The sequence below is a fragment of the Rhinatrema bivittatum genome, chromosome 9 (assembly GCF_901001135.1).
Source record: "Rhinatrema bivittatum chromosome 9, aRhiBiv1.1, whole genome shotgun sequence".
Taxonomy (NCBI): Eukaryota; Metazoa; Chordata; class Amphibia; order Gymnophiona; family Rhinatrematidae; genus Rhinatrema; species Rhinatrema bivittatum.
Genome location: NC_042623.1, coordinates 162,169,566 through 162,195,317, shown reverse-complemented (window position 1 = coordinate 162,195,317; position 25,752 = coordinate 162,169,566). Strand labels below are relative to the sequence as shown.

At 44.1% G+C, this 25,752-nt stretch overlaps 1 protein-coding gene across 3 annotated transcripts in view; it reads left to right on the top strand.

The window, feature by feature from the left end:
* Window positions 1-25,752, top strand: part of MYO7B (myosin VIIB) — a 280,227-nt gene that overhangs the window by 207,302 nt on the left and 47,173 nt on the right. For all 3 annotated transcript variants that reach the window (XM_029615689.1, XM_029615690.1, XM_029615691.1), the window contains 4 exons: window positions 8,165-8,392; window positions 9,970-10,137; window positions 12,022-12,139; window positions 20,087-20,213. In XM_029615689.1, the coding sequence (XP_029471549.1) occupies window positions 8,165-8,392; window positions 9,970-10,137; window positions 12,022-12,139; window positions 20,087-20,213 (641 nt within the window). The remainder of the gene's footprint in view (window positions 1-8,164; window positions 8,393-9,969; window positions 10,138-12,021; window positions 12,140-20,086; window positions 20,214-25,752) is intronic.

Here is a 25,752-nt window from a genome sequence, read left to right as displayed (position 1 = left end):
AAGCCAGAATGGGAAAAGTGGAAGAGCCCCCTAAAAGTGCTTGAACAGCTCCACATACCACGCGCCCATGTTCCAGTACCACTAAAAACAGCCAGCCACAAAGAGACCTGCATCTTCTCGGACGCATCTGTGAAGGACATAGCTGCGGTAGCCTTTTTAAGAGTGACAGACGCAGAAGGAAGAGTGCGTGAGGCCAAGCTAGCACCACAGCCTAACCACACCATACCACATCTAGAATTGTGTGGAGCGCCGCTAGCAGTTTAAACAGTGGAGTTAACGACAGCTAAAATGGACATTCGAATCTATGTCGTCCATCTTCACATGGACAGCAAAGTAGTACTGAGCTACGTCTACAAACAGACAAGAAGGTTCCATGTATACGCTCAACTCTGGGGTTCAGCCACCAGATCCGCTCCAACTGTGGAACCTAGTTCGTAGGAACCCGTAAAGAGTTGAACACTGCATCTGTCACGCCTTCAATGCAAGAGACTATGAACATTCCTGTGCCATGCGGAAACTTGACAGGGGGGAGCTTTACAGGCGGCGAAGGAAACAAGTCCAACAGCTTGCCAACTCCCTCAGGATTCATCGGAAGAAAGAGTACTTGCTGACTCTCCAGCATTGAAGCAAGTGGCGATCCAAGATCTTCTACAGGCCCAACAATGAGGTGGTACTCCTCATGCCGCATGAAGAAACTTGAACTTCGTGGACCTTTGTCCACACCAAAGACTCTTTCTCTCTTTCTGTTGTCTGTCTTTCTTTTCAGCTTGGTGAAACCCTATGAAGAAGACACCACCTATCACCTGGACGACTGGACAACCGAGATGATCAGGAACTCCTTTGAACGTCAAAAGATCCAGTTACAATAGACTTTGCATAATGATATAAGAACCGATATAGTGGTATCTTGTGATACCAGACGGGGAGTGTTCTGTCCCCAGCAGTTGGTACATGTTTGTGTCTGTATATACTGTACTTAGTGGAAACACCCTTTTTGTAACCCATGATAAAAACCTGTGAGCCTTGCCTTTAAGGGAGCTTGCCCTTAAGAGAAGTTCCCTTCATCCTTTGCTTTCTCTCACTTGGGAGGAGTCTGTATGCCCTCTCAGTCTAGCTTGAGTCTTCTTAAGTGCCTTATTGGCTCAAGAGACTGCCCTTCATGTCCCCCCCGTTCCCCCCCCCCCCCCCGGTGTCACATGGATCCTAGGCTCGTTACCATTAGATCTCGCCCTCTAGCCCCAGCTTGTGGGGACATTTCCTGTAATCACTCTCCAAGACTGTTAGTCAGTCTCAACCATGCTGCCTCAAAGCTAGAGGTGCCTGCAACCTCTGTGATACAATTAGCTTTTTTACATTTCTTCCTACCACTTTAATTCTAAAGATTAAATTAGCTTCAGAACCCCCTTGTCTCCTCATCCTGAATCCCAAGAAACTCCATTCTCCCTTCTCCTGCCTATTTCCAGCTACAAAGATCTCTGCCTGGGGCATATACATTTGGAAGCAACAATTGTAAGTAATGGAAAATTATCCATGCAATAAATAATTTCAAACTTAAAAGATCTTTGCCTGAAGACTGATTGGGAAGGAAAGTTAACTGTCTGGAAGAGGGAAACCCGGGTATTTCTTACTGAGCCAGCACATACACACTCTTAGAATTCCTACCTTTCCTTTTTAATGAAGCACAGATACTAAAGAGTAGTTTACGCCACAATCTTACTCTTCCAAAATTTAAGTCCCAAAATTAGCCAGTAAAGCAATACTCACCAATCCTCTTCAGCCACCAGCAAAATCTTCTTCTCCTTTCAATGCTCCCTCAGGATTATCCTCAGCTTCCCTTCAGAATATCTTGTTTTTCTGGACAGTGACAGCAATGAGACTAGGAGTGCTCAACATCCTTGCTGTCAAATTGAGAGAGAGAAGATTCATATGACACAGATGACGCTCCTCTTAAGTTAGCAAAGTCAGATCGGATTCCTGGGGGGATCAGAAGACTGACTGACAACCTGACAAGGTAAGAGAACCATACTTGTCTGAGCCACGCTGGAGCATTGAGGATCAGACTTGTCCAGTCCGTGAGTGCCTTTTGCAATTTTCTAGACACCAATTGATGGAAAAGCATATAGCAGATCTGCATCCCACTTGAGCAGAAAAGTGCCCAGAGTGGTGACCCTCACTGGGTGCAAAAAGGGCTGAAACAACTGATCCAACTGAGCACAGAGGTCCCTCTAATGAATTTGCATGTTGAGGTGATCATGAGAATTATACATGCACCTGAGAAGTCCTAGTTATCCTAGAGCTTATGCTGCCATATGCCCCAGATAACTAGGACTTCTCGGGCCAGGACTTGATCCCACTGTAGTAGATTCTGGATTAAGTTTCAAAGGCAGAATGCCCACCCCAATGGGAGGAATGCTTTCTTCTCCAGGGAATTTATCCATGCCCTGATGAACTTGATTCTTTGTGTAGGAACAAGTTTTGACTTGGTAAAGTTGATTATGAACCTTAGTGTCTGAAGGAGCTGGATCGTCTTCTGCAGGGAGTCCAACACCGTTGTTTGGGAAGATCCTCATCACTCACATCTCATCTAAATAAGGAAAGACACAAATTCCCTGGTGATGAAGATGTGCAGCCATCACCGCTAGGCATTTCATGAAGGCTAAGGACCGCTGAGAGCCTTAAAGGGAGAAACTTGTATTAGTAGTGAGAAGAATCTACTATGAAACAATGGTATCTCCAATGAGAGTGAAGGATGTATATATCAGCATACATGTCCTTCAGATCCAGGGCACACATTTATGTCCTTACTGAATGAAGGGTAGGATGGTATGAAGGGAGTTCATTTTGAATATCTTCTGTAACAGGCTCTTGTTCAATCTTCGTAAATCCAGGATGGGTCTCAATCCCCCTGATTTCTTTGGGAGGGGCAAATTCTTATCACCTCCTGGCTGAAGAGTAATTCCACCTTGAGATGGAGCTGGGTCAAGTGAGATGGATCTAGATTGAAGGCCAAACATTGGTGCAGCACTGGAGAATGGGAGAAGCACAAATGGTAACCAGACTTCATAATTTTGAGGACCTACCAGTCCTTGGTAATCTTCCACCACTCTTCTAGGAAAAGGTGAATCCTCTCCCCTACTGGAGGAGTCATGGCTTTAAGGTTGAATTCATCCAAAACTAGGCCCTGATTTGGGCTAGGTTTGTTGCAGCATCTTTTAATGATGTCTCTCATGCTGACGTCTGTGTGTCAAAAGATGCTGTTGTGGTAATGTAGATGGCATGTGATGCCACTGAAATTGGAAGAAGGGGCAAATCTGGAAGAAGGAGCGTTTAAAAGTAAAGTAAGATGCCTAGAAAAAGGTTGTTGCTCCTTAATTTGGATGACTGTTCTCCTGACTTTGTCTCTGAAGAGATTGTCCTCCAAACAAGACATATCAGCTAATTTGTCATAAACATCTTCATGCAAGCTGCTGGCTCTTAACCAAGCCATCAGGCATGCTTTGATGGCTGTTGCAGAAAACCTTGCTGCATTATCAAATGATTCATACATCAAGCAGAGGAGATGATGTTCATACTCTTCCGTGTCCAAAAGATCCCGCTGATAGTTTTCCTGCTTTCCATTCAGTGACTCTATTGGGATGTCAATACAACTGTGTAAGTTTTGAACCATGTGGGCTGCGATGCGGGCACTGTGCATTGAGCTCTGGAAGATCTTCATCCCAAAATTATCCAACAGTGTAGGGTCCTTAACTGATGGAGTGTTGGATAAGATTCTAGTTTTCTTAACCTGTTTTAACGCTGACTCCACTACCGCTGACTGATGTGGTAGCTGAACTACTCCAAACCCTGGGTTTTGTTGCATTTTATATTTCAGATCCAGTTTTATTGTTGCTGGAGGATAGGACTCTGGACTCTTCCACATTCTCATCTGAAAATCCTATAGGATCAAATAGATCAGGATTGCTGCAGGCTTGGACAGAGTTTCTAGAATCCGGAGAAGGATGAAGACCTTGGTACGGGAGATCCTTGTACTTACGTATGTTGACTCTCAGTGTCTTATCCAGCTTGTCCAAGTATTTGGAGAATGAGAGGTCCTCTAGTGGCAAAGAATGTTTCGGCAGAGCAGGTGGGGTCTGAGGGAATCCCCATAGACCCTTCCTTGGAACCAGGAAGTGAAGGGATACTAACCCACAGCTTCAATGATGATGAAGGTTATTGGGGCTGGGTTCTTGGTTGTCTCAGAGAGGAATATTCCTGGGGCATGCTCCAGAAGTTGATATCCCATGCTTCTTCCTCATACTGGCTATATTCCTCCACAGAGAGGAATGTTTGGGGGCTAGATCCTACTACTTCTAGGACTTCTTATAAGAGATCTTGAGGCATAGAGTTGAAAGGGACTTGCCTGTGAGGGAAAAAATCCACAAGTTTGGACAGGAGAGGATGTAGGGTACCCTCCTTTTGCTGCCAGTGAAGCAAAGAAAGTCTTCACTAATTCCGCTACCTGATCTATGGGTTGCTGTGACCTCTGACCATGAACTGGGGAAGAAACATTCTCCTTTGAGACCAGTATGGAATAATCTTCTTGATAAACTTCTAGTAGATTCCATGAGGGAACACTCTCCTGGGTCAACTGAACTGGTTGGCACATGTAAACCAGAGGCACCATGAAGCATAACAGATCTGGAGTCTCCAAATAAAATCTTAGATTGAAGAGGTGGAATGGAGATAAAGCAACAAGATGGAGGAAGGTAAATGCAATGAATCATCCTCAAGCCCCTCAATGATCATTCTTGCCTTTAATGTGTCAAATGCACCAATGGGGCCTTGGACCAGTGCTCTGATTGTGCCAGCACATGGAGCGTTGATGATTCTATGGAGCAAACAGCTGCATCAGTTGAATCAAGGCCAAATGCATCAATAGGGATGCAGAAGCTGAGGCGTGCACTGATGGTGCCAAGGGCCTGAGCATTCAGTGCTGAGGGTTGTTGTGTTGACAGTGCCAAGGCCTGGATTATTGATGGTGCTGAGAGTTGGTGCATTGCTGATGCCGATGACTTATGTTTCAGAGGCACCAGATGTGTCGACGGGACTGATTCCAACCTTAACTTCAGCAGGGCTGACTGCACTATTGTCTCTGATGCATGGTACTTCTTTTTATATGTCAGTGAGACCCATGGGACATGCAAAAGTCTCACAAACCCCTGTTCATGACACCTTCATGCCTTGCTTGACCCTGACAGAGCAATGGATTCAGGAACTACCACTGCAGAAGAGGAAGCTTTGCTCTCTGAGCTTCTGCTCAACTTCAATTGAATCTGCTTTGAAGAGCTAAAAAGTGGAATCTAAATAAATAAATAAATCTAAACTTAACATGGAGGAAGCCTGAGGAGGCCCCACTCCAAGAAGAGGAATGACTCTGATATTTTACATACCTGTGAAGTTCTTCCATTTTCCAGACCCTTTTCCTCTGGGACCTCGGTGGCATCCAGCCACAGTCATAGCTGTGTCGTGATCTGGCCCCAAACATTTGTAACAAATATTGTGGCCATCAGTGATGGACATCTTTCAGTCACACATGCAATCCTTGAAGGCACTGGAAGAGGCCTTCTTGGTGGACATTCTCTTCTACTTTTCATATTTAATTTTTTTTTTGGTAGCACTGAAAAATGCTGTTGAGGAGGTTGCTGAGTCAGTGAGGTAACTCAAAGTGAGCTTGAAGAAGAAAAGAAACTATAAAGTAGCAAACAAATTAGAGAGAGAGACTACATGCCCATGCAGAAGCTCAGACAAAAAAAGACTGAGGGGCTCACAAGACAATGAGCACGTGGGAACTCCCGCGCATGCACAGTAGAGCAAAAGCTCTATGAGCTAAGAGAGAAGGGTCCGTTTGGCGCCATCAGATGATGTCACCCACACATCATGGCTAATTCAGTCCTGCTTGTTAATGGAAGAATAAAATTCTAAATTCTCCCATACTCCTTGGCTAAATTTTGTCTGAGTAGCTCATTATCCAAGTAAAAACAGGTGGCAGTGGGGGTGCCCTGGGGCGGGGCTAAACTTTAGTCAATGATCACTGATGTTCAATGCTACCTGACTAAATTTAGTCAGGAACGTCTGGTCAAAATCATAGCTGTCCTAAAGCTACCAGTGTTACTTTAACCAGGAATATTCTGTGGAATTCAGGTAAGTGCTTGGTTCACTATCAGGGTAAAGATACCCATGTAAAGTTACCTAGATAGCTTTTCCACTCAGCGGCCCGCTGAATATCAACTATGTTCTCTGCTGTCCAGGGTCTATTTCAACATCTACAAACCCCCTAAAATGAGAATCATGCCCCCCCCCCCCAGCCCGTGACCCAGGACAGGGTGACTACACTGCTGTTGGCTGAAAGTGCTCTTGATGGACTGGAGTTAGTTAAGAGATATGATGCCATTGCCATAATTTTGCTCAAATGATGAAGGCCAAAATTGGTGTTCAGGAAGGTGTCCCTAGATGGTGCCACACCCTTTACTTATGCCAGTTGTCTTCTTACAACACAAAGTGGAAAGATGTGAAATCATTGTGACTCTTTAGATTCAGAATCAGTAAATTCATACAGCCAAACATCTTGGCTGAAGGACACAGTATAGTTCTCAGCATTTAACATCCACTGAGAGCAAAACCAAAACTAAAGTTGGCACATGCTTCAGAAAGAGTAAAGGCAAAAAAAAAAGCTACCTGCAGACTTTGTCCCAGTGTGGGCTGTTTGAAAATCTCCCCCAATGTATATGAATAACTAGAAGGTAGTTTAATGGACCCACATCTCACATTTGAAAGGAAAGAATGTATGTGGAAATATTAAGGCATTGTATTGTGTTTCTGTCCACAAGCAACTGGAAGGCTCTGTTATAAGAGCTTTTTGGTTGGTATTCATTCATAAGAAAATCCTTCCTACAATGTAACTATAATAAAGAGGAAAATTGCCTCACACCTGCATCACCAGTATGGAAATTGAGCTCTGTCCCCGCCCTCCCTTTACTCTCCAGCTCTGCCCCATTCTCCAACTCCACCCCCTCTCTCTCTGTATGCAAATTGAGCTCTATCCCCTCCCTCCCTGTACTCTCCAGCTCCACCCCTCTCTCTCTCTCTCTCTCTCTCTCTGTATTGTCCTATCCACTGTCTACTTTCACATATGGAAATTGATATCCACTATCTGTTACGCTTGGGCTGAGTTCTGGAGTAGTGAGCACCACCCAGAAGGGTGGCTCCAGGTGGAGAGAGACAGGGATGGCTAGAAACAGTGTCTGGGTCCAGGCTGAGTCAGGGCAGGTGGCAAGTAGCAGTGTCTGGGTCCAGGCTGAGTCAGGGCAGGCAGCAGAGCAAGGCAGGTCAGAAGGCCCGTAGGCCACACACACACAGAAGGCCCGTAGGCCACACACAGCAAGCAGGGCAAGACAGGTCAGAAGGCCCGTAGGCCTCACATAGCAAGGCAGGTCAGAAGGCCCGTAGGCCACACACACACAGAAGGCCCGTAGGCCACACACAGCAAGCAGGACAAGACAGGTCAGAAGGCCCGTAGGCCACACACAGCAAGCAGGGCAAGGCAGGTCAGAAGGCCCGTAGGCCACACACAGCAAGCAGGGCAAGGCAGGTCAGAAGGCCCGTAGGCCACACACAGCAAGCAGGGCAAGGCAGGTCAGAAGGCCCGTAGGCCAGGTAAGGAAAGCAAGGAAGAAGGCCCGAAGGCCGCGCAAGGCTAGGCAAAGCAAGGTCCAAGGACCAAACGCACAGCAAGCAAGGAAGGATAGAGCAGGGAGCCCAGGCGAGCTCGATGCCGAAGCACCGAGGGAACTGTCAGGCAGGGTTATAAAGGCAAGACTAGAAGATAGAGTGAACAAGAGAGATGGACTGGGTCTGTCAGGAGAGCCAGCTCTAGAGGGACCCCTGGTGATGAGGCGGTTGCACAGCAGCCATAGCCGTAACACTATCTCTGGCTGTACTCTCTAGCTTTGGCCCCCTCACTGTCCCTGATTTGTCCAATCCCCTCTCTGCTACCACACAGTACATCCAATTTCAGCCTGCATTCTCAACTACCATCCATCTCAGTTATGTACTTTCTACACTTCACAGTTTTACCTGTCCTTGGACAGGCTTTTACCTCTAGTGACTTCTAATCTGTGCCCTGTAGGTCTGGTCCTTGGGTAATGGAAGGAATCACTTGATGGATGCTATTTCTCAATGTGAGCAGCAGGCGAAGCAGCAGGGTGACCAGGAGCGCTATGCTTCCTGGCGTCTCTACTTACGAAAGGAAATCTTCACACCATGGCATTATTCCCAGGAAGATACAGTGAGCACCGATCTCATTTACCATCAAATAATCCGTGGCATCCACTTTGGAGAGTACTTCTTCAACAAGGTGAGCATTTTACAGCCAAGTGCTCAGCTTGAGAAGGTTCAATCTATTTCTGTAAAGGGAGGACTGTAGGTTGGATAGAGCAAAAACAATTATCACTTGAATGATAGAGATGAAAGCAGGGCTATATGGATATAAAAAAAGGATGAGATCATTAAGTCATGGACAGCAGCAACAGAAATCTAAGTGAAAGGAGAGGATGGTCTAAATGAAAGGAACAGATGGATAGATGAGGTATGATGATGGGAGGTGTGATTGGATATATGATGGGTAGCTGGATGGATAGAAAGAAGGATGGTTTCCTTTGCCATGGACATGGACTGAGATTTGGTTTTGCATACATTTTTTTAAAGTGCAGGAATGTATTATTTAATTATGAGTCATATGGCCAAAATGTAACCAGATCTTTCTAGGGCTACTCAAAGTCTTAGGGAGGATTTTATGGTTCTGCATAAACAAGTTCAGGATGTTGGAACTACCTTTTTTCTTAAATATCCTGTAAATGTGTGGTGATGTATCAGGAAAATACTTATTCCTCTTAGGTATGATTCATGTGCTCAGTCAAATAGTTTTTTCTGGCTAAGATATTAATTTATGATCTTGCTTTTCTTTATTCTTTGGCTCATGTAGTGGATTTTGGTTCACCTGTGCTACCAATGGGGCAGATTTTCAAAGGGGTACGCGCGTACCCCCCGAAAACCTGCCCCAAGTTCCCCCTGCGCGCCAAGCCTATGTTGAATAGGCTTGGTGGCGCACGCAAGCCCCGGGACGCGCGTAAGTCCCAGGGCTTTCCTGAGGGCGTGTCGGGGGCGTGTCACGGTGATGCGTCATTCGGGGGCAGGGTCGCGGGCGTGGTTCCAGCCCGGGGCATTTCGGGGGCATGGCCGAGGCCTCTGAAACTGCTCCTGGGCCGGGGAATCGCACGGCCGGCGTGCGCGAGTTATGCCTGCCTCAGGCAGGCATAACTTGTCAAACAAAGGTGGGGGGGTTTAGATAGGGCTGGGGGGGTGGGTTAGGTAGGGGAAGGGAGGGGAAGGTGAGGTGGGGTGGAAGGAAAGTTCCCTCTGAGGCCGCTCCGATTTCGGAGCGGCCTCGGAGGGAACGGAGGCAGGCTGCGTGGCTCGGCGCGTGCAGGCTGCCGATTTTGCACAGCCTTGTGCGCACCAACCCCAGATTTTAAAGGCTACGCGCGTATCTATTAAAATCCGGCGTACTCTTATTTGCACCTGGTGCGCGAACAAAAGTACGCATGGCATACTTTTTAAAAATCTACCCCAGTGTGTTTTATTTTGATTTTTTTTCTGAGGGTAAATAGATACTTAGGTGATAAATTACCCTTCCGTGATAATGCTATCTTCATGTGAATTTAAAAACATATTAAAAAAATGAGAGAGTAAAGATAGCATGAGGGAAAAGAGGAAAGTATGAATAAAGACTGAAGGACAGAAACACTGGTGTCTGAACCGCCTACTTCAGAAATATAGCGACTTACCTGCATCTCTGAAGAATAACGTCTTGATGCTGTTAAGGACAAGCGGTGAGAGTCTGGACAAATTAATCTTGAAACCTCTTTGTTGTAGGAAGAGGAGCTCGTGGAGATAGTTGCAAAACACATGTATGTTAAACTTGGGCAGTCCATTAAGAGAGAGCTAATTCAATTGGTGCTCCAGGAATGTATCCCAACAAAGCTGCTAGGAAGCAAACCAAAGGAGTCGTGGGTAAATCTTGTGATGTCTGCACATGCCAAGGTAGGAACCAGATTCATTATACATATACAATGGATTGATCTTAAAATGGGAGCTCTGAGAGCAAGTGCAGGATTCTTCTGAATGGAACCATTAGGGCGAAGAGTCTTGTGATGCAGACTGGTGCACTGGCCCAATCCTCTGCATTCTGGGAGGTCCATATTTAAAAGCATTTAGCCGGACAATTCAGAAGTTATCCGGCTAAAAGAAGATTTAGGGTATTATCCAGCTCTATTTTAGCCGGTTTACAGGGTCTCTACCTAGCTTGATGCTCTCTCTACCTAGCTTCAATCAAGCTAGTTAGAGAGTACATTGTACAAATCAACTCCTTTTTTACCTTTCATCGCTCCAAATGACAGAAAATCTGCAGTGATGTCAACTTTGCTGTTCGTACCTCTGACTATGTAAAACTGCCCCCCCAACCTATCCCCCCCCCCAAACCCCTTAAACGTGCCCCCTCTTACTGTGGTATAAATAGCAAAGTTACATATTGCTCCCTATCGAGTCTCTCTCTCTCTCTCTCCATCTGTCTCTCCCATGCCCTTTTTTTTTTTATCACAAGTACTATTTTCGCTATATTTATAGCATTTTGATAAATCTAGACCTAAGTTTGGGGCATTCTTGTAGCGTAACTGGGAGGAGTTGAGTTAGCCAGCTAAGTTATTTGGGTAACTCCGATATTCAAAACTAGCCAGCTAATTTACAGGGTCATTCATCAAACTGCGATAACCTGTTAACACACGCGATAACTATCGCATTGTGATGTTAGGATTTCAATGAGGGAAAGGGGAGAGGTTAGGGGGGATTTGGGCAGGGTTAGAAAAATTTTGATTCCAGTACTGCTGCAGGCAATAATGTTTTAGACATTATCGCCGGCAGTAGTGCCGGAAATTACACCACCTTTCCCATTGGCGGTACAGGGGCGATAGTGTGCGCCATGGTTGCAACCGTGGTGGGCGAAAACGCACTGCCACAATGTGGCCAGGGGCACACGATCCCCCCCGCCCCTTTTCTGGCCATGACTCATCATTCCACTATACCAGAATGATGAATCTAGGCCTTAGTTGGCTAAGGCTGGTTGGGCCAAAGAGCTATCCTAAAGTTAGCCGGTTAAATTCGATAGCGCGGCTGCACTATTGCATATACCTTCAAAGTTAGCCCGGTAAGTTCATCCGCCTAACTTTGCTATCCAGACAATGACTGAATATGGACCTCTGTGTTACCAGCATGAAGGATTTGACTTGATTTACCAGTTCAGGCATCTACATCTCAGTTGAAACTGCTGCTGAAATATCATGCAGAGTTTATATATGGAGGGCTGTGCTTGGTACACGTATAATGGTAGGTAAACTAGCAGTTATGGAACAGTGACCAGCACAGGAAGAGATCTCCTTGGAAGTGCAGCTTGTATTTTACTGCTGTTTTCTGCTCCATGGGTTGCAAGTTCACATAATGTTAGCACAGTAGTGGACCTATATGAGAGAGGATATGGAACAGAAAAAGATAGAAAAGATTAAAGACCATGCATAATGTTTATCTAAGCAGAGCTGGACAGGAAGAAGCAGGAAATTGATGAACATTTAAAAATACAGTTTGTACATTAACCGTCTCCCTAACTGATCATGCTTCTTAGGCCAGTTACAGGTTTTTAACTTTCATCTAGTGCTTTCTTGGGCTTGTGGTCCTCTATTTCCCATTTAAAATAAGACTATAAAAGGTATGAATGGACTTGAATGGGAGTTTAAAAGCCAGCACTGGCCTAAGATGCCACTTATTAGACAGATTGTTTGGAGTTATGTGTGCTGGAGATGGTGGTGGGGATTTATATACTGTGATCTGTTTTCAGCTTGATTTTATGTTGTGTATTCGTATTATTGCACGTTTCAGGCCAAATATGTTGAAGAAAAACTCCCTCCCAGCAGCATAAAGGAGCAGGTGGTGGACTTTGCCCAATTAAAGTGGCCTGTTCTTTTCTCCAAATACTTTGAAGTTTCCAAGTTTTCAGGTAATCTCAATAAATTAGGTCAGAAGAAACTTGCCACCAAATAATAGGGTTTGTGTTAATATTAATAATTTGCTCGCAGTGGGTAGTACCATAAGAATATAAGTAACACCAAAGTAAGCTAGACTAGTGGTCCATCAAGCCCAGCATCCTGTCTCTGATTGTAACCAATCAGTGTTATTTTATGTATTTGTTTGTTTGTTTGTTTGTTTGTTTGTTATTTATTTATTTAACAGCATTTCTTAACTGCCTGCCCAATCAAACTGACCAACCAAGGTGATCTACAAACTAAAATCTCCATTCCAACAATACAAATATACTGCAACAAACACAATAAAACCACAAAAATTAATCAGCTTCAAAGGGTATAGCATCCCCAGAAAGAATCCAGCATTTCCACAAGAATCCAGGGGGATGTGAATCGTTTTTTGACAATTTAAAATATCGTCCGATATATTTTAAATCGTCAAAAATCGTTAGAGCCGCGATATATAATAGGAATTCCCCCGATTTATCGTCAAAAATCGTAAATCGGGGGAAGGGGAAGGGGGAGGGCGGGAAAACCGGCACACTAAAACAACCCTAAAACCCACCCCGACCCTTTAAAATAAATCCCCCACCCTCCCGAACCCCCCCAAAATGTCTTAAATTACCTGGGGTCCAGTGGGGGGGTCCCGGTGTGATCTTCCACTCTCGGGCCACGGGTGTGTTGATAGAAATGGCGCTGGCGCTACCTTTGCCCTGTCATATGACAGGGCAAAGGTAGCGCCGGTGCCATTTTGGTTCCTGTCCCCCGACGTCACAAGCGTAGGAGATCGCTCCCGGACCCCCGCTGGACCCCCAGGGACTTTTGGCCAGCTTGGGGGGGCCTCCTGACCCCCACAAGACTTGCCAAAAGTCCAGCGGGGGTCCGGGAATGACCTCCTGCACTCAAATCGTGTTGCCGTATTGCAAAATGGCGCCGGCCATATGGCCGGCGCCATTTTGCAATACTCGGGCCCAAGTATGTGGTTACTTCTTATCACCTAATCTCATTGCTGAATGACCTAGTGGAGAAGGAGAGGCGTTCCAGGACATATGATACTGGGCAATGGTCAGAAATGACCAGTGTTCCAATGTCAGATGAGCAAAGTTGAGAAAAATAACTGGAGGAAAGAAGAAGAAAGTCTATCCGGGATTGTGAACTGTCTGCCTGAGCTATGTGAGTAAATTCGACCTCGCCTGGATATAGTATTCTCCAAGCGTCTAGAAGTTGGAGATGTTCACATATAAAAGGTATACCTTTATCTTATTGTGGCTTGGGTTGAAATGAGGTAGACTGTTTAACTAGGTTGGCATCAACTACACAATTAAAATCACCCCAAATATTATTGGCGCGGTCCCCAAGGATTCAAGGACATGGACAACCTTTGTAAAGAAGGCATGGTCATATCTGTTGGGAGCATAAATGGAAGCCAAACGATTGGGTTTGCCAAAAAGGAGGCTAGAAACTACAACATACCTGCCTTGAGGATCAGAACAAACCTGGGAAAGCTGGAATGCTACATTTCTGCGTAACAAAATAGCCACCCCACATTTCTTGGATGCACCATGAGCTTCAAATACTGGGAAACCCATCTCCTTTTAAGCTTGGAGTGTTCTGCATCAGTCATATGCGTCTCTTGAAGAAAAACAATCTGACATTTTAATCTATTTAAATGGGAAAGCACTTTCTCTCTCTTGTCTGGGGTTCCCAACCCAGTGACATTCCATGTGAAAATATTTGTTTTGCTTCTGATGGCCAGGGGAGGAGGAATAGCCTAGTGGTTAGAGTGGTTAGAGCAGTGGACTATGAACCAGGAGACCAGGGTTCAAGTCCTGCTGTTGCTCCTTGTGACCTTGGATAAGTCACTTTACCCTCAATTACCTCAGGTACAAAAACTTAGATTGCAAGCCCTCTGGGGATAGAGAAATACCTACAGTACCTGAATGTAATGTGATATCCCAATTGAGATCAAAGGTAAAAGAAAAATAATAATAATAACTAAAAGGGCTAAGTGGAAGAGCTGCTCTTATAGAAAAAAAAAGCACCTGATAAAATTGTCCAGTATAAAATCCTTGCCCCAAAATGGTATGCAACATCCAGAACAATTGATCTTCTATGAATCCCATCCACTTAGCAATGTCAAAATGTCTTCCAAAGGTCCCTAGCATCAAGAACTGTCACAAAATATGGACTTAGCTTTCTCCTTCACATGGGCAGACACATCATGTCAGGATACTGTAGCTCAAAGGGTCACTCAACTCTTATGCTTGCACACTGTTTAGGACCAAAAATGCCACCAAAGTTCAGGTAAAAAGAGGAATATAAAAGAAGAAAGAGAGGTGTTCCCCGGAGCTCAAAGCTTTGTGACTGCTCAGGCCCACCACATCACATGACCCCCACTACACTCCTCTTATTTCACTTTGTGTATGATACCCACTTGTAAAGTAGTCAGATGCCAGGGTGTTTTCAGTAGCTGCTCCTGAACTTTGGAACAAACTCCCAGGTTGCATTAAGTGACAAATGAATTGCTTGGCCTTTCAGAAAAAAAGTAAACTCTTGGCTCTTTCCATTTAAGGGTTAATAGAGATGTGAATCGTGTGATCGATCGTCTTAACGATCGATTTTGGCTGGGGGGGGGGGGAATCGGATCGTCGCGGTTTTGTTTTTTTAAATATCGTGTAAATCGGGGGAGGGCGGGAAAACCGGCACACTAAAACATCCCTAAAACCCACCCCGACCCTTTAAAATAAATCCCCCACCCTCCCAAACCCCCCAAAATGTCTTAAATTACCTGGGGTCCAGTGGGGGGGTCCCGGTGTGATCTTCCACTCTTGGGCCACGGGTGCGTTGATAGAAATGGCGCCGACCGATGGAGGCCTGACTCATTGAAAAGTGCCAATATTATAGTTTTAAGGATGCTATTTTGGTTACTTCTTATCGCCTAATCTCATTGCTGAACCTCAATATTACGTTCTATGCAAAGGTTCTAGCTAATTGTCTGAAATATATTCTACTGAATCTCATTTTATGGGGCCAAGTGGGATTCGTACATGGGAGACAGGAGGTGTTAAATGTTCCTAGAGTTTTGTGCTTATTGGAAAATTGGCAACATTGGGGGATTGTGGATCCAATTCTAATTGGTTTTGATGCTGAAAAGGCATTTCATAGGATCTCATGGTCCTATTTGCAGCGGCTTCTTCCCTCTTTTAGGTTTCAGGGATTTATTTGTGATGCAATCTCTGTGTTGTATTCTAACCCCGAAGCTTGGATTTGAGTCATCTGTTTTTTGGCCCCATTCAGCTTACAGGGGGTACCAGACAAGGCTGCCCTTTGTCCCTGGAACCCCTTGTCCTGCTGTTGAAGCAGCAGAAGGGGTGGTTGATTCCTCCTTTCTCAGTGTTTCTTTCTGCAGATGATATGCTGCTATTTTTTACCCAAGGCCCGGGAATAATTGTCTAATATCTTAACTGTTTTTAGGGATTTTTTCTGGGTTAAAACTGAACTTAGACAAATCGGAGGCTCTTGATTTAGCCAGGAATTTGTAGAATGTGAGGCCAGACTTTACGCTGGGCCAAGGATAGACTTAGATACTTAGGTCTCGAGCGTCATCGAAATCCTAAACTGTGGTATCATTTGAACATCCAGCCGCTTTTGACAGATTTTCAGAGGAAGTGTGAGAAGTGGATGCATTTGTCTCTATCCTTTATGGGGCGCATTGCACTCATAAAGATCATGCTCCTCCCTAAGCTGCTTTATGTTTTACAGATGGTTCCCTTCCATCTTTCTAACAAAACTGTCTCAGCTTTTCTGAAGGTCTGGTCTAACTTTATTTGGAGGGGTAAGCATGCTAGAATGGCAATGAAGGGTCTGATGACCCCTAGGGGTGGGGGGGTAGCTTTCCTAATCTTAGATATTATAATGCAATTTGTAATCTGCGGTGTATCGGTGACTGGATTGGAAGGGTAAGCCTATATTCAGATTTTCCATTGGAATCTGCGATAGTTGCTCCGCTCTCTTTACTATATGTGCTTCATTTGCCAAGTTCCCAGTTACCACCATACCTTTCCAGTTCTATGTGGGTTAGAGTTGCCCGTTTGGCATGGAAAGCTATTAGAATGTGGCTAAATCTCCCCTGGGACCAATCTTATCTCATCCCACTTAGGGGTAATCCTGATTTTCTTCCTGGACAGTCTCTGCCACAATATAGAGTTCTTGACCTGCAGTGTAAGGTGTTGGTGTTGCCTTTTATTGATTTACATTTAAAACAAGTGTAATCTTTTGACTATTGTGTCAGTCATGTGAATCTTTGATCACAAAATTATTTAGTATACCTGCAGATTAGGAGTTTTATTAATTCTTTTTTTTCCCTACAGTTGGTGTAGTACGTTTCAGGTGCCTTTCAGTGTACTCAGAAGCATAATTTGTCGGTTTTATATACATTTTTACATTCCATTACTAGTTATGCCATTTTTACATCATTAGCTGCTGTATAGAATGGGGATCTTAGGCTGGACCTAGTGGATGATGATATTTTTGTCTGCTCTTACGTCCTATGCAAGAGGTTGGATAGTATCCCTCTTAGGGAATTACAGTTCAAAATATTTCGCCAATTGATCTTTTCCCCACAACGTGTTTTCCAAGCTGGTATAACAGATCAAGGGAATTGTTTAAAGTGTGGTCATCGTAGTGCCACATTAATTCATGGGCTGTGGGAATGTCCTTTAGTACGGCAATTCTGGGATACTGTTGCCAGGTTATGGGGGATTGGTGGCATACCTCATTGGATAGTGTGTTTTGAGCATGGAACCTGACACAGAAGGTTTTGGTTTTCCCACCATACAAAGGTTGTATGGTGGGAAAACAATGTCTTTTGTTAAAATGGGTAGATGAGGATCCTCCTATAGAAGCTATGTGGCATAAGAAGCTAATAGAATTATTATGTTCAGAATCGCAGTCAATTAAATTGAAATCTCCTTCTTATCTTCACAACTTTCTCAAGATCTGCCAACCCTTTTTGAATACTGTATCGGAGGACATCTGCCTCATTATTGAACAGCGATGAATAACAAGTCCCTGTGCAATCCTTAGTAAATCTTTAGTAATTATATGTGCTACTTTCTTTTTGGTCCATATTTTCCATTTTTGCTGAGATGAGATGTTTTAGATCATTTCTTCCTTCCCTTAGGTGGTGGGGGTGGGTGGGAGGGGGGATGGGGCTTTATTGTTGATACCTGATGTTAGCATTCTATTTTTTCATGGATATCTGTACGATACCTGTTTGTTCTATTGTTATTATTCATGATGGTTGTGGGTGGATCCTTGGGCCAGTGGCAGACAACCACGCCCACGGGAGAAGATCCCGAGAGGGACCACCAGTCAGGCTCAGAGTTGGGAGACAAACACACACGTCTTTTATTAAACAGTTCTTGAGAACCACCAGAGGTGGCAGTAGTGAGCTGGAATAGCCTGGCTGGGCTGTAGTCCCTCAGGCACTGGAACAGCGAACCCAGAAATGCTGAGCTGTAGAGAAACTGAGATAGTGAGTAGGCAGAGTATGCTGAGTTCAGGAACAGAACCTTGATGTTAACACTTACACTGTAGTCTCTTAAAATAGCCCAGGAGCTGGTATGAAGTAGGCCCTCGAGGAGCAAGTACCTGTTCCAGGGAAAGCTCTGAGAGAGAGATGGTAACTCACTGGTGTTGTAGGCAGAGGTGACTTCCTGGCAGAAGTTGTATTCAGTAGCAGGTCCAGGAATGTGGGCCCTCGAGGAGCGAGTACCGGTTCCAGACTGCGACCTGAAAAGAAAAAGAGAGAGCGAGGCCCCCGAGGAGCGGGTACCCCTGGTAAAGTTCGAGGAGGCAGAGTAACAAGGTATGCAGAGAGCGAATCCCATCCTCAGCGATACCTGGAGGCAGCTAGGTATGAATCCCTTTGCTAACTCGATTAGTTAACGAAATGAAAGACCTTTAAATATCTGAAGATGATGATGTCATCTCAGGGGGACGCCCCTGAGGTTTGCGCCACTGCTGGTACTTGAGTCGGGGCCGCGCTGAGCGCGCGCCCTTATGCCTCAGGAGAACAGGGCAGAAGGCAGCGTCTGGCCGGTCCGGGAATGCCGGAGGAGGTTGGCAAGATGACGCCGCGGCAGCCAAACCTCCATCAACCCAGGAGGGAGTCACCAAAGAGGTAAGGAGGGCGGAGTGGAGACGTCGGGCAGCGACGGTCGCAATATCTATGTATCTGTAATTCTATTATTTTCTGTTGCAAAATTAATAAAAACTTTATGCAAAAAAAAAAAAAGAGGAGTGCAGTTCATGAACAGCAACATATCAATGCAAATTCTCTGTTAGAGTTGTGTACAAAAAGGTAGACACCCCTGGTCAAATTGTATGTTTCAGTGAATCTCTAAGTGAACAGAAGCTCTACATCATACAAAGTTAAACACATTTTCCTGCCATTTTTAATGAAAATTTGCTATTTATTTGCTGATTTTAACAGATTGAAAATAATAAACAGTGAATATGGTATGTGCAAAAGTTTGGACACACTTCCAGTTGGTTCAGTACTATTTTTTTTAAGTTGTTAATAAGGCCAAAATATTTGATTGACTTATTAGGCCTTTAATTAGTAGGATGAAGAAAATTTTGAACAAATACTTTGACTCATCTAACCTCTCAAGTTGGGATTGTTCTGCCTATTTTCAACAAACAAGGGCTCCTCTAAGCAGCAGCTGTCTGACCACTTGAAAATGAAGATAATTCACTCTTACAAAACAGGAGAAGGCTATAAAATCTCTAAATGCTTCCAGCTAGCAATTTCTTCTGTCAGAAACATTGTTAAGAAATGGAAGTTACATGGAACTGTTGAAGTCAATGCAAGATCAGAAGACCAAGAACAACCTTGATAGACCTGCCCAAAAATTAGTCATATTTACAATGCAGGACCAACAGACCAATGCAAATAACCTGCTGAAAAGTTTAGATGACACTGGAGTAGTTGTCTGCAGGTACACTGTACAGCATTGCTTACACAATAATGATCTTGTCAGAAGGTAACCTTTTCTATGACCTCATCACAAAAGTCATTTTCTCAAATATGCAAAACACAACCTTGATAAATCTGAAACTTTTTGTAGCCAAGTACTTTGGACTGATGAAATTAAAAATGGAACTATTCAGCTACAACTACACAAGATAATATAACTGTTACATGACACTCTCCCCTCCATAAGCAAAATGACAAAGGCTTAAGCCGCTGAACCTCTGTCGTGGGAGGTGGGATCAGAAGGGACAAAGATCAACAAGAGGAGGAGTGGGAGCAGGAAGGAGGGCTTAACAACAGGGAGAAGAGAGGAGGGAGGCCAAAGGAAGCGGAGGGGGGATGGGACAAGTGGTGAGAAAGCAAAAAGGAATGGAGATGGAGGAGAGATGTGGGATACTGAAGAGGGAATGGGGGAGAGATGTATGGTCCTGAATAGGGGAGAAGAGAGAGATGGCAAGAGAGCAAGGAGTGGGGATAGGGGGAGAGGTAGGGTGCTCAAGGCGGCTGAGGAGCTGGAAATTGACTGGAAGGGTGGCAAAACTTTTGCACATATCATATTCACAGTTTTATTATTTTCAATCTGCTAAAATAAGCAAATAAGTACTAATTATGCATTAAAAATTGCAGAAAGATGCCATGTTTAAATTTCTACCTTGCAGAGATTATGTCAGCTTCTGTTCACTTAGAAATTCATTGAAACATACAATCTGATCAGAGGTGCCTTAACTTTTGCATACTTTTTCAATTTTTAAAAACTCCATAAAAGTGTCCCACAGATGTAATTGGGAAGAAAAACTCTTTTGCAGAATGCTGCATTTCAGACGTCAAGTGACTATAAACAGAGATGAATAGTGCTTAAAATGAACCTTTTGTCCATCTTCAGGGCCCACCCTACCCAAGAACCAATTCATCATGGCCATTAACTCAAAAGGGATCAGCTTCCTGGACAAATCAGAGAAGAAGCTCCTGGACCTGTCCTTCCCAGAAATCTTTGGGATTCACACCTCAAGGTTAGTCTCCTAAACACACAGGGCCTGATATTCAGTGCCAGTTAGCCAGATAATTTCAAATTTAACCAGCTGAGCGGCAGCGTCTGAATATCCAGCTGTGTTCAGCAGCCGCCACTTAAGCCGAATAACTGCTTATTCAGCTAAGTCATCAGCTGACTAAGTGGTGGGTGGGATGGCAGTGTAACTGGGAGGAGCTACTTCTCTGGCTAACTTAGCCAGATAAGTAGCACTATTTAGGATTATCTGGCTGTTAGCCAAGTAAGTTAGCCCTGCTGATGAACAGGTTTAAATTAAACTGGATAGACTTATCCGGCTAACTAAAAGTTATCTGGCTTTATTCAGCAGCGTGGCCTCACCACTGAATATCGTGGCAAAGTTAGCCGGATATGTTTATCTGCCTAACTTCCCTAGCCAGCTATCTTTTGACTATGTATCTCACAAAGTCCAGCTGCGGGGCAGGAAAGAACACGGAATCATCTCCATGCTAAACGGGCTGTCCAATTTCAGTGTGAAGTTCAATAAAGTCCTAAGGAAATGTCTTCAAATCTAATTAAACTATAGGGTTGAAGCCCTGCTTGAAAACCCTATAACTCACTCAAAATCTGGATGTATTGTTGCGCTTCTTTGCAGGTGTACAGTACAAAACTATAGTGCTGTATGTGACCCAGTGTTTACTACTGAGATGGATTTGTTGCTTCAAATGCTAGATTGGAGCCCTGTGCGAGAGACGTGTCCTAGTGGGGGAGAAGCAGGCACCTCCCCAGCTGCTAGCAGGAATGGAATATGGCTTAGGGCATCTTCCACTACCGCCCCCCGTAGCCCCCTGGGGATGCTGAGGAGGAGGGTCGGCTGTTCTAGAAGACAGGTTCCGAAGGCAGGGGGGCGGGTGTATGGAAGTCATGAGGGGAAAAAAAAAAAAAGAGGCATCCTAGCGGAGGCTGCTGAAGAGTGGCAGTGTTTCCTAAACGGCTCTTCTGAGAAGTTGGAGAACTGGGGAATCACCTCCAGTGGACGTGGGACACCGGAGAGGATTGGGTGGTGGCAGAGGAATGAGCCGAAACTGTAAGCTAGGAGGAAAGATGTGATGGGCGTCCCGAGCTGGGACACTGTGGAAAGTGAGATGCCCTCACAAGGATCGTTTGTGGGTCAGTAAGGAAATCCTGACTCTGCTGACCTGTTTTTGGGCAGGGGTCTAGTGCAAACTGTTTCTGCTCCAAACAGAGAGAGAAGTTTGGCATGAGCTGGAAAAACTAGGCATACTGGGAGCTATCAGAGTGGAGTAAGAGAGGACCTCAGAGACTTCACTCAGGTAAATGCTTCACCAGGTCCCAGTTAAAGGGAGGGATCCTGGATTAAAGAAAGCACGTTTATAGGATCTATTTTGATGTAGCTCATGCCTTATCATTGGTGGCCATTACGAATGTATCCCAAGTAAATATGTAAAAAGCAATCTTGTCTACCAGAGGTCCAACTGAATAAACTTCCCAACACCCACACAAACTGATTCACCTACCCTTGTCAAACTCCCAGGCATAAGGGGGTCTTATATTTATTTCTCTGGCAGGTGATGAGAACTTTTTCACAAGCAAATTTTTTCTCTGTAGTATTGGCGCTCTCTTTTGGGTGATGTGTTCCTTGCATATCAGTTGGTGTGTTCAGCAATAAGAAAAACAAGAACTGAAGCTGAAAAATAATTCCAAATGCTCAAATGAAAAACAATGATTATAAACTAAGCCAACAGAAAAGTGAACAATACCTGAATGCTGGAGTGAATAGAGTAGAAACTATGGGGTACATATTCAGTCACTGTCCAGACAGCCAGATAAACTTTGGAGGTGTATTCAATAGTGCAGCTGTACTACTGAATATAGCCAGCTACCTTAAACTTAGCTGGATTACTTTATCTGGCTAACTTTAGGCGGCACGACCAGATTTAGCTAGATACATTATCTGGCTAACTCTGAATCAAGCCCCTAAGTTACCCAGCTAAATTTTAGATGGATAATAGATATCTGGCTAAACTTTAGCAGGATAAGTGCCCAGATATTCATTTAGTCAGATGACAAGTGAGTTATAACCACAGTGTCAGACTGAAAAGTGTTCACTGTCCTTCTTCTGAGCATCCTAGATACCTAACCTAGATGTTGTTGTTCAAAGCCCTCCTCCAGGTCTATGCAATATAATACCTCTTAGATCAACAACTAAAGAATTAATCTTCCAATCCCTCTTGTCCATTTTGCAGATACCTAATTCATAATTGATTTATTTTTATTCGCCTGTATATAACTTTTCTATTACTACTGTTGTTGTTTTAATGTTCTTTGTTATTAGTATTTATTCAATTTTCTCCAAGTTCATTTTCCTGTTCCATGTAAGACACACTTGTTAAGTCACTCCAATGTTATATGTAAACCGAAGTGATTAGCAACATTGTTGCTAGAACTTCGATATATAAAAAATGTTAAATAAATAAATAAAAGATCTATATAACCATTCATATCAGATGCTAAAAATATGTTTGTTTATTTTTTTAATTTAGGTTGACTTTCTGTTGTAAAAGAGCAGCTTTTGTGTATTATTTATTTATTTGGAAATTCTTATATACCACTTAATCAATGGAGGGCAGGCCTAAGCGGTTTATATGTTAACATACATAATGAATCACAAATTAAAATAAATAAAACATAAGTTAAAACAAACATGTTAAATAAACATAAAACAATTAAAAGCTTGAAAGTTTTATTGCTTATTAAATTGAATTATTTTATATTGTTAATTGCAGGCTGCTTTTCCTTGTACCTCACTTTCCAATATTGCAAGTGATACCAAAAAGGGGTGTACCTTATGCTAATAAGCATGTGTATTGCAAATATATCATGGTGTTTCCTGACAGGCCTGTTTCAGTATGATGCAGGAGAGAGAGAGAGAGAGAGAGAGAGAGAGAGAGAGAGAGACTTACCATAGTGCCTCCTCCCTAGACAGGTATTTGTATCCCTATGGGAGGCCCACCTAGTAACTCAAGGTGAGGGTTAAGTATTAGTGTAGGGGGTTAGGGCCCACTTTCACATTCAACATGAGACGTATGAACAGAACAGTGGTCTCTTGTGAAGATTTGATGACCTACGGAGTGAGGAAACTCACTCCAAGATGAGATTTGTGCAATGTTCTCTCCACCTAGCTTGTTGTTACCCAGGTAGAGAGTCCATCAAGCTAGGTTGAGAGAACATTGCACAAATCTCATCTTGGAGTGAGTTTCCTCACGGTCATCAAATCTTCACAAGAGACCACTGTTCTGTTCGTACGTCTCATGTTGAATGTGAAAGTGGGCCCTAACCCCCTACACTAATACTTAACCCTCACCTTGAGTTACTAGGTGGGCCTCCCATAGGGATACAAATACCTGTCTAGGGAGGAGGCACTATGGTAAGTCTCTGTCTCTCTCTCTCTCTCTCTCTCTCTCTCTCTCTCTCTCTCTCTCTCTCTCTCTCTCATCACATGTGGTAACTCCTTGGAAAATGAGGCACTTTGCAGATAAGGCAAGTAATTAAGTGCTTCAAATAAGTAGATGATTCCACAACCATACCTCCTAGATTAAAAAAAAAAAATGTTCTGGGAGCTGGAGAAGGAGAGAGTGGGAAACAGCTGTCCATATCGCCACTCGGCAAGAGATTTCGCCCCAGGAACAGCCCGGACTCACCCGAATAATATCCTCGAGGTGAAGGAACATCTCTCGGTTCTGGAGGAGGTGGCGCCGAGTGACGTCAGAGGAGTGCGTCTCCCTTAAATTTGGAGGTAGACGCCACTAATTTGGGAGCTGGAGAAGGAGAGAGTGGGAAACAGCTGTCCATATCGCCACTCGGCAAGAGATTTTGCCCCAGGAACAGCCCGGACTCACCCGAATAATATCCTCGAGGTGAAGGAACATCTCTCGGTTCTGGAGGAGGCGGCGCCGAGTGACGTCAGAGGAGTGCGTCTCCCTTAAATTTGGAGGTAGACGGCGCACCGCCGCCGCCGGCATGCTGCCTAAGCCGCGCGCTCCGAAGGGGCGCGCGGCTTGGTCCGGCTTAGGCCGGCGAAGGCAAGAAGGCGACCATCCCCCCTTTTGAATTGGATTGTTTCCCGAAGGAATCTCCTCCTAACTTAGCCTGGTCACAGAAAAGTGAGTAAAGAACAATATGTTTGCTATCGTTTGAGGACTACATTCGTGTTTTAATGCCGCATACCAAGCGGAAGGGTAAGGTCCGGCTAGATGCCTCGACCCCAGTCGGACCAAACCCAGGACAAACATTATTGACAAATTTTTACTCACAATCAGAGGTATTAGCCCCAGAGAGTCCCATTGCGAGGGTAGGAGGGTTCCAAGCTCCACCCTCGCCGGGAGAAGTAAGCTTGAGTCCCCGGGCTCCAGTAAGTCCAGCTCCCCCAAGTAGTTCACACATCATTGACTTAGGCTATACTGAAATACGGAAGTCGTTTGTTCAGCTAAGCCCGTTCGAGGAAGGCCGAGGTGGAGTAGAACTGCAAGAGGTGAAGGAAGGCCAGTGGGCTTCTCCTCCGATAATGTCAACTGAGGTTCTGGAGAACCAGGGAGCTGTAGGCCCCTCAACAAAATCTAAAGGAGGGACATTAAATCCACATGTAGGAGACAACGCCAACTCGGAGTCAATTAACCTAGATATATCACTCCATATGCCTGAGGCCTTGAGTGGAAACCCAAAAACAGTAACTATGGAAATGTTATGGCAAGCCATGACTATATTACAGAATAATATTATGAAACTAAACAATAATATTAAAGATATGCAAAATGTATTATTGAATTTAAATCCCATGGTAACTAACTATGGGGTAGTAATGACTAAGGTTCAGGAAGATGTTGTGTCGATTAGAAATGTACAATCAACAATAATTAAGGGAGAATTGGCACTCACAAGGAAGGTAGAGTCATTAGAAAACTCTATTAGATATTCAAATTTGAGGTTTGTTAATTTTCCCCAATGTAAGTTGATATCCGCTAAGGAACAACTTAAGGATTATTTCCGTGAAATACTAACATGGCAGCCTGAGAACTTTCCTTTGGTTACTAGTGCATATTTCATTAATGTTAAGAAAATATCAGAGCAAATGTTACAGGACGTATCTTTGAATGTCACGGAATTAATAGAGACATCTTTTGCCTCCCAAGTAGAACAGAGAGGTACCCTTATAGTAAAATTTGCTTCATCCCTAGATAGGGATAGAGTTTTGAAAACATTTATGATAAAAAGGAACTCTCCATACTTGGGGCAAAAAATTTGGGTTTACCCAGACATGGCTAAAGAAACCCAAGATAGAAGGAAAAGATTTATAACTTTAGCAAATATTGCGAGAACTTTAGGAATTCAAATTATGATACGATTTCCATGTAAATGTGTCATGAAGGTAGATGGAGTGAAGTATGTGTATTTTGATCCTTCTCAGCTAGAAAGAATCCTAGAAGAGCGGAGGAACCGAAATGTGGAACCTTAACATCAATATAAAAATTATACTGGAGAGTAGA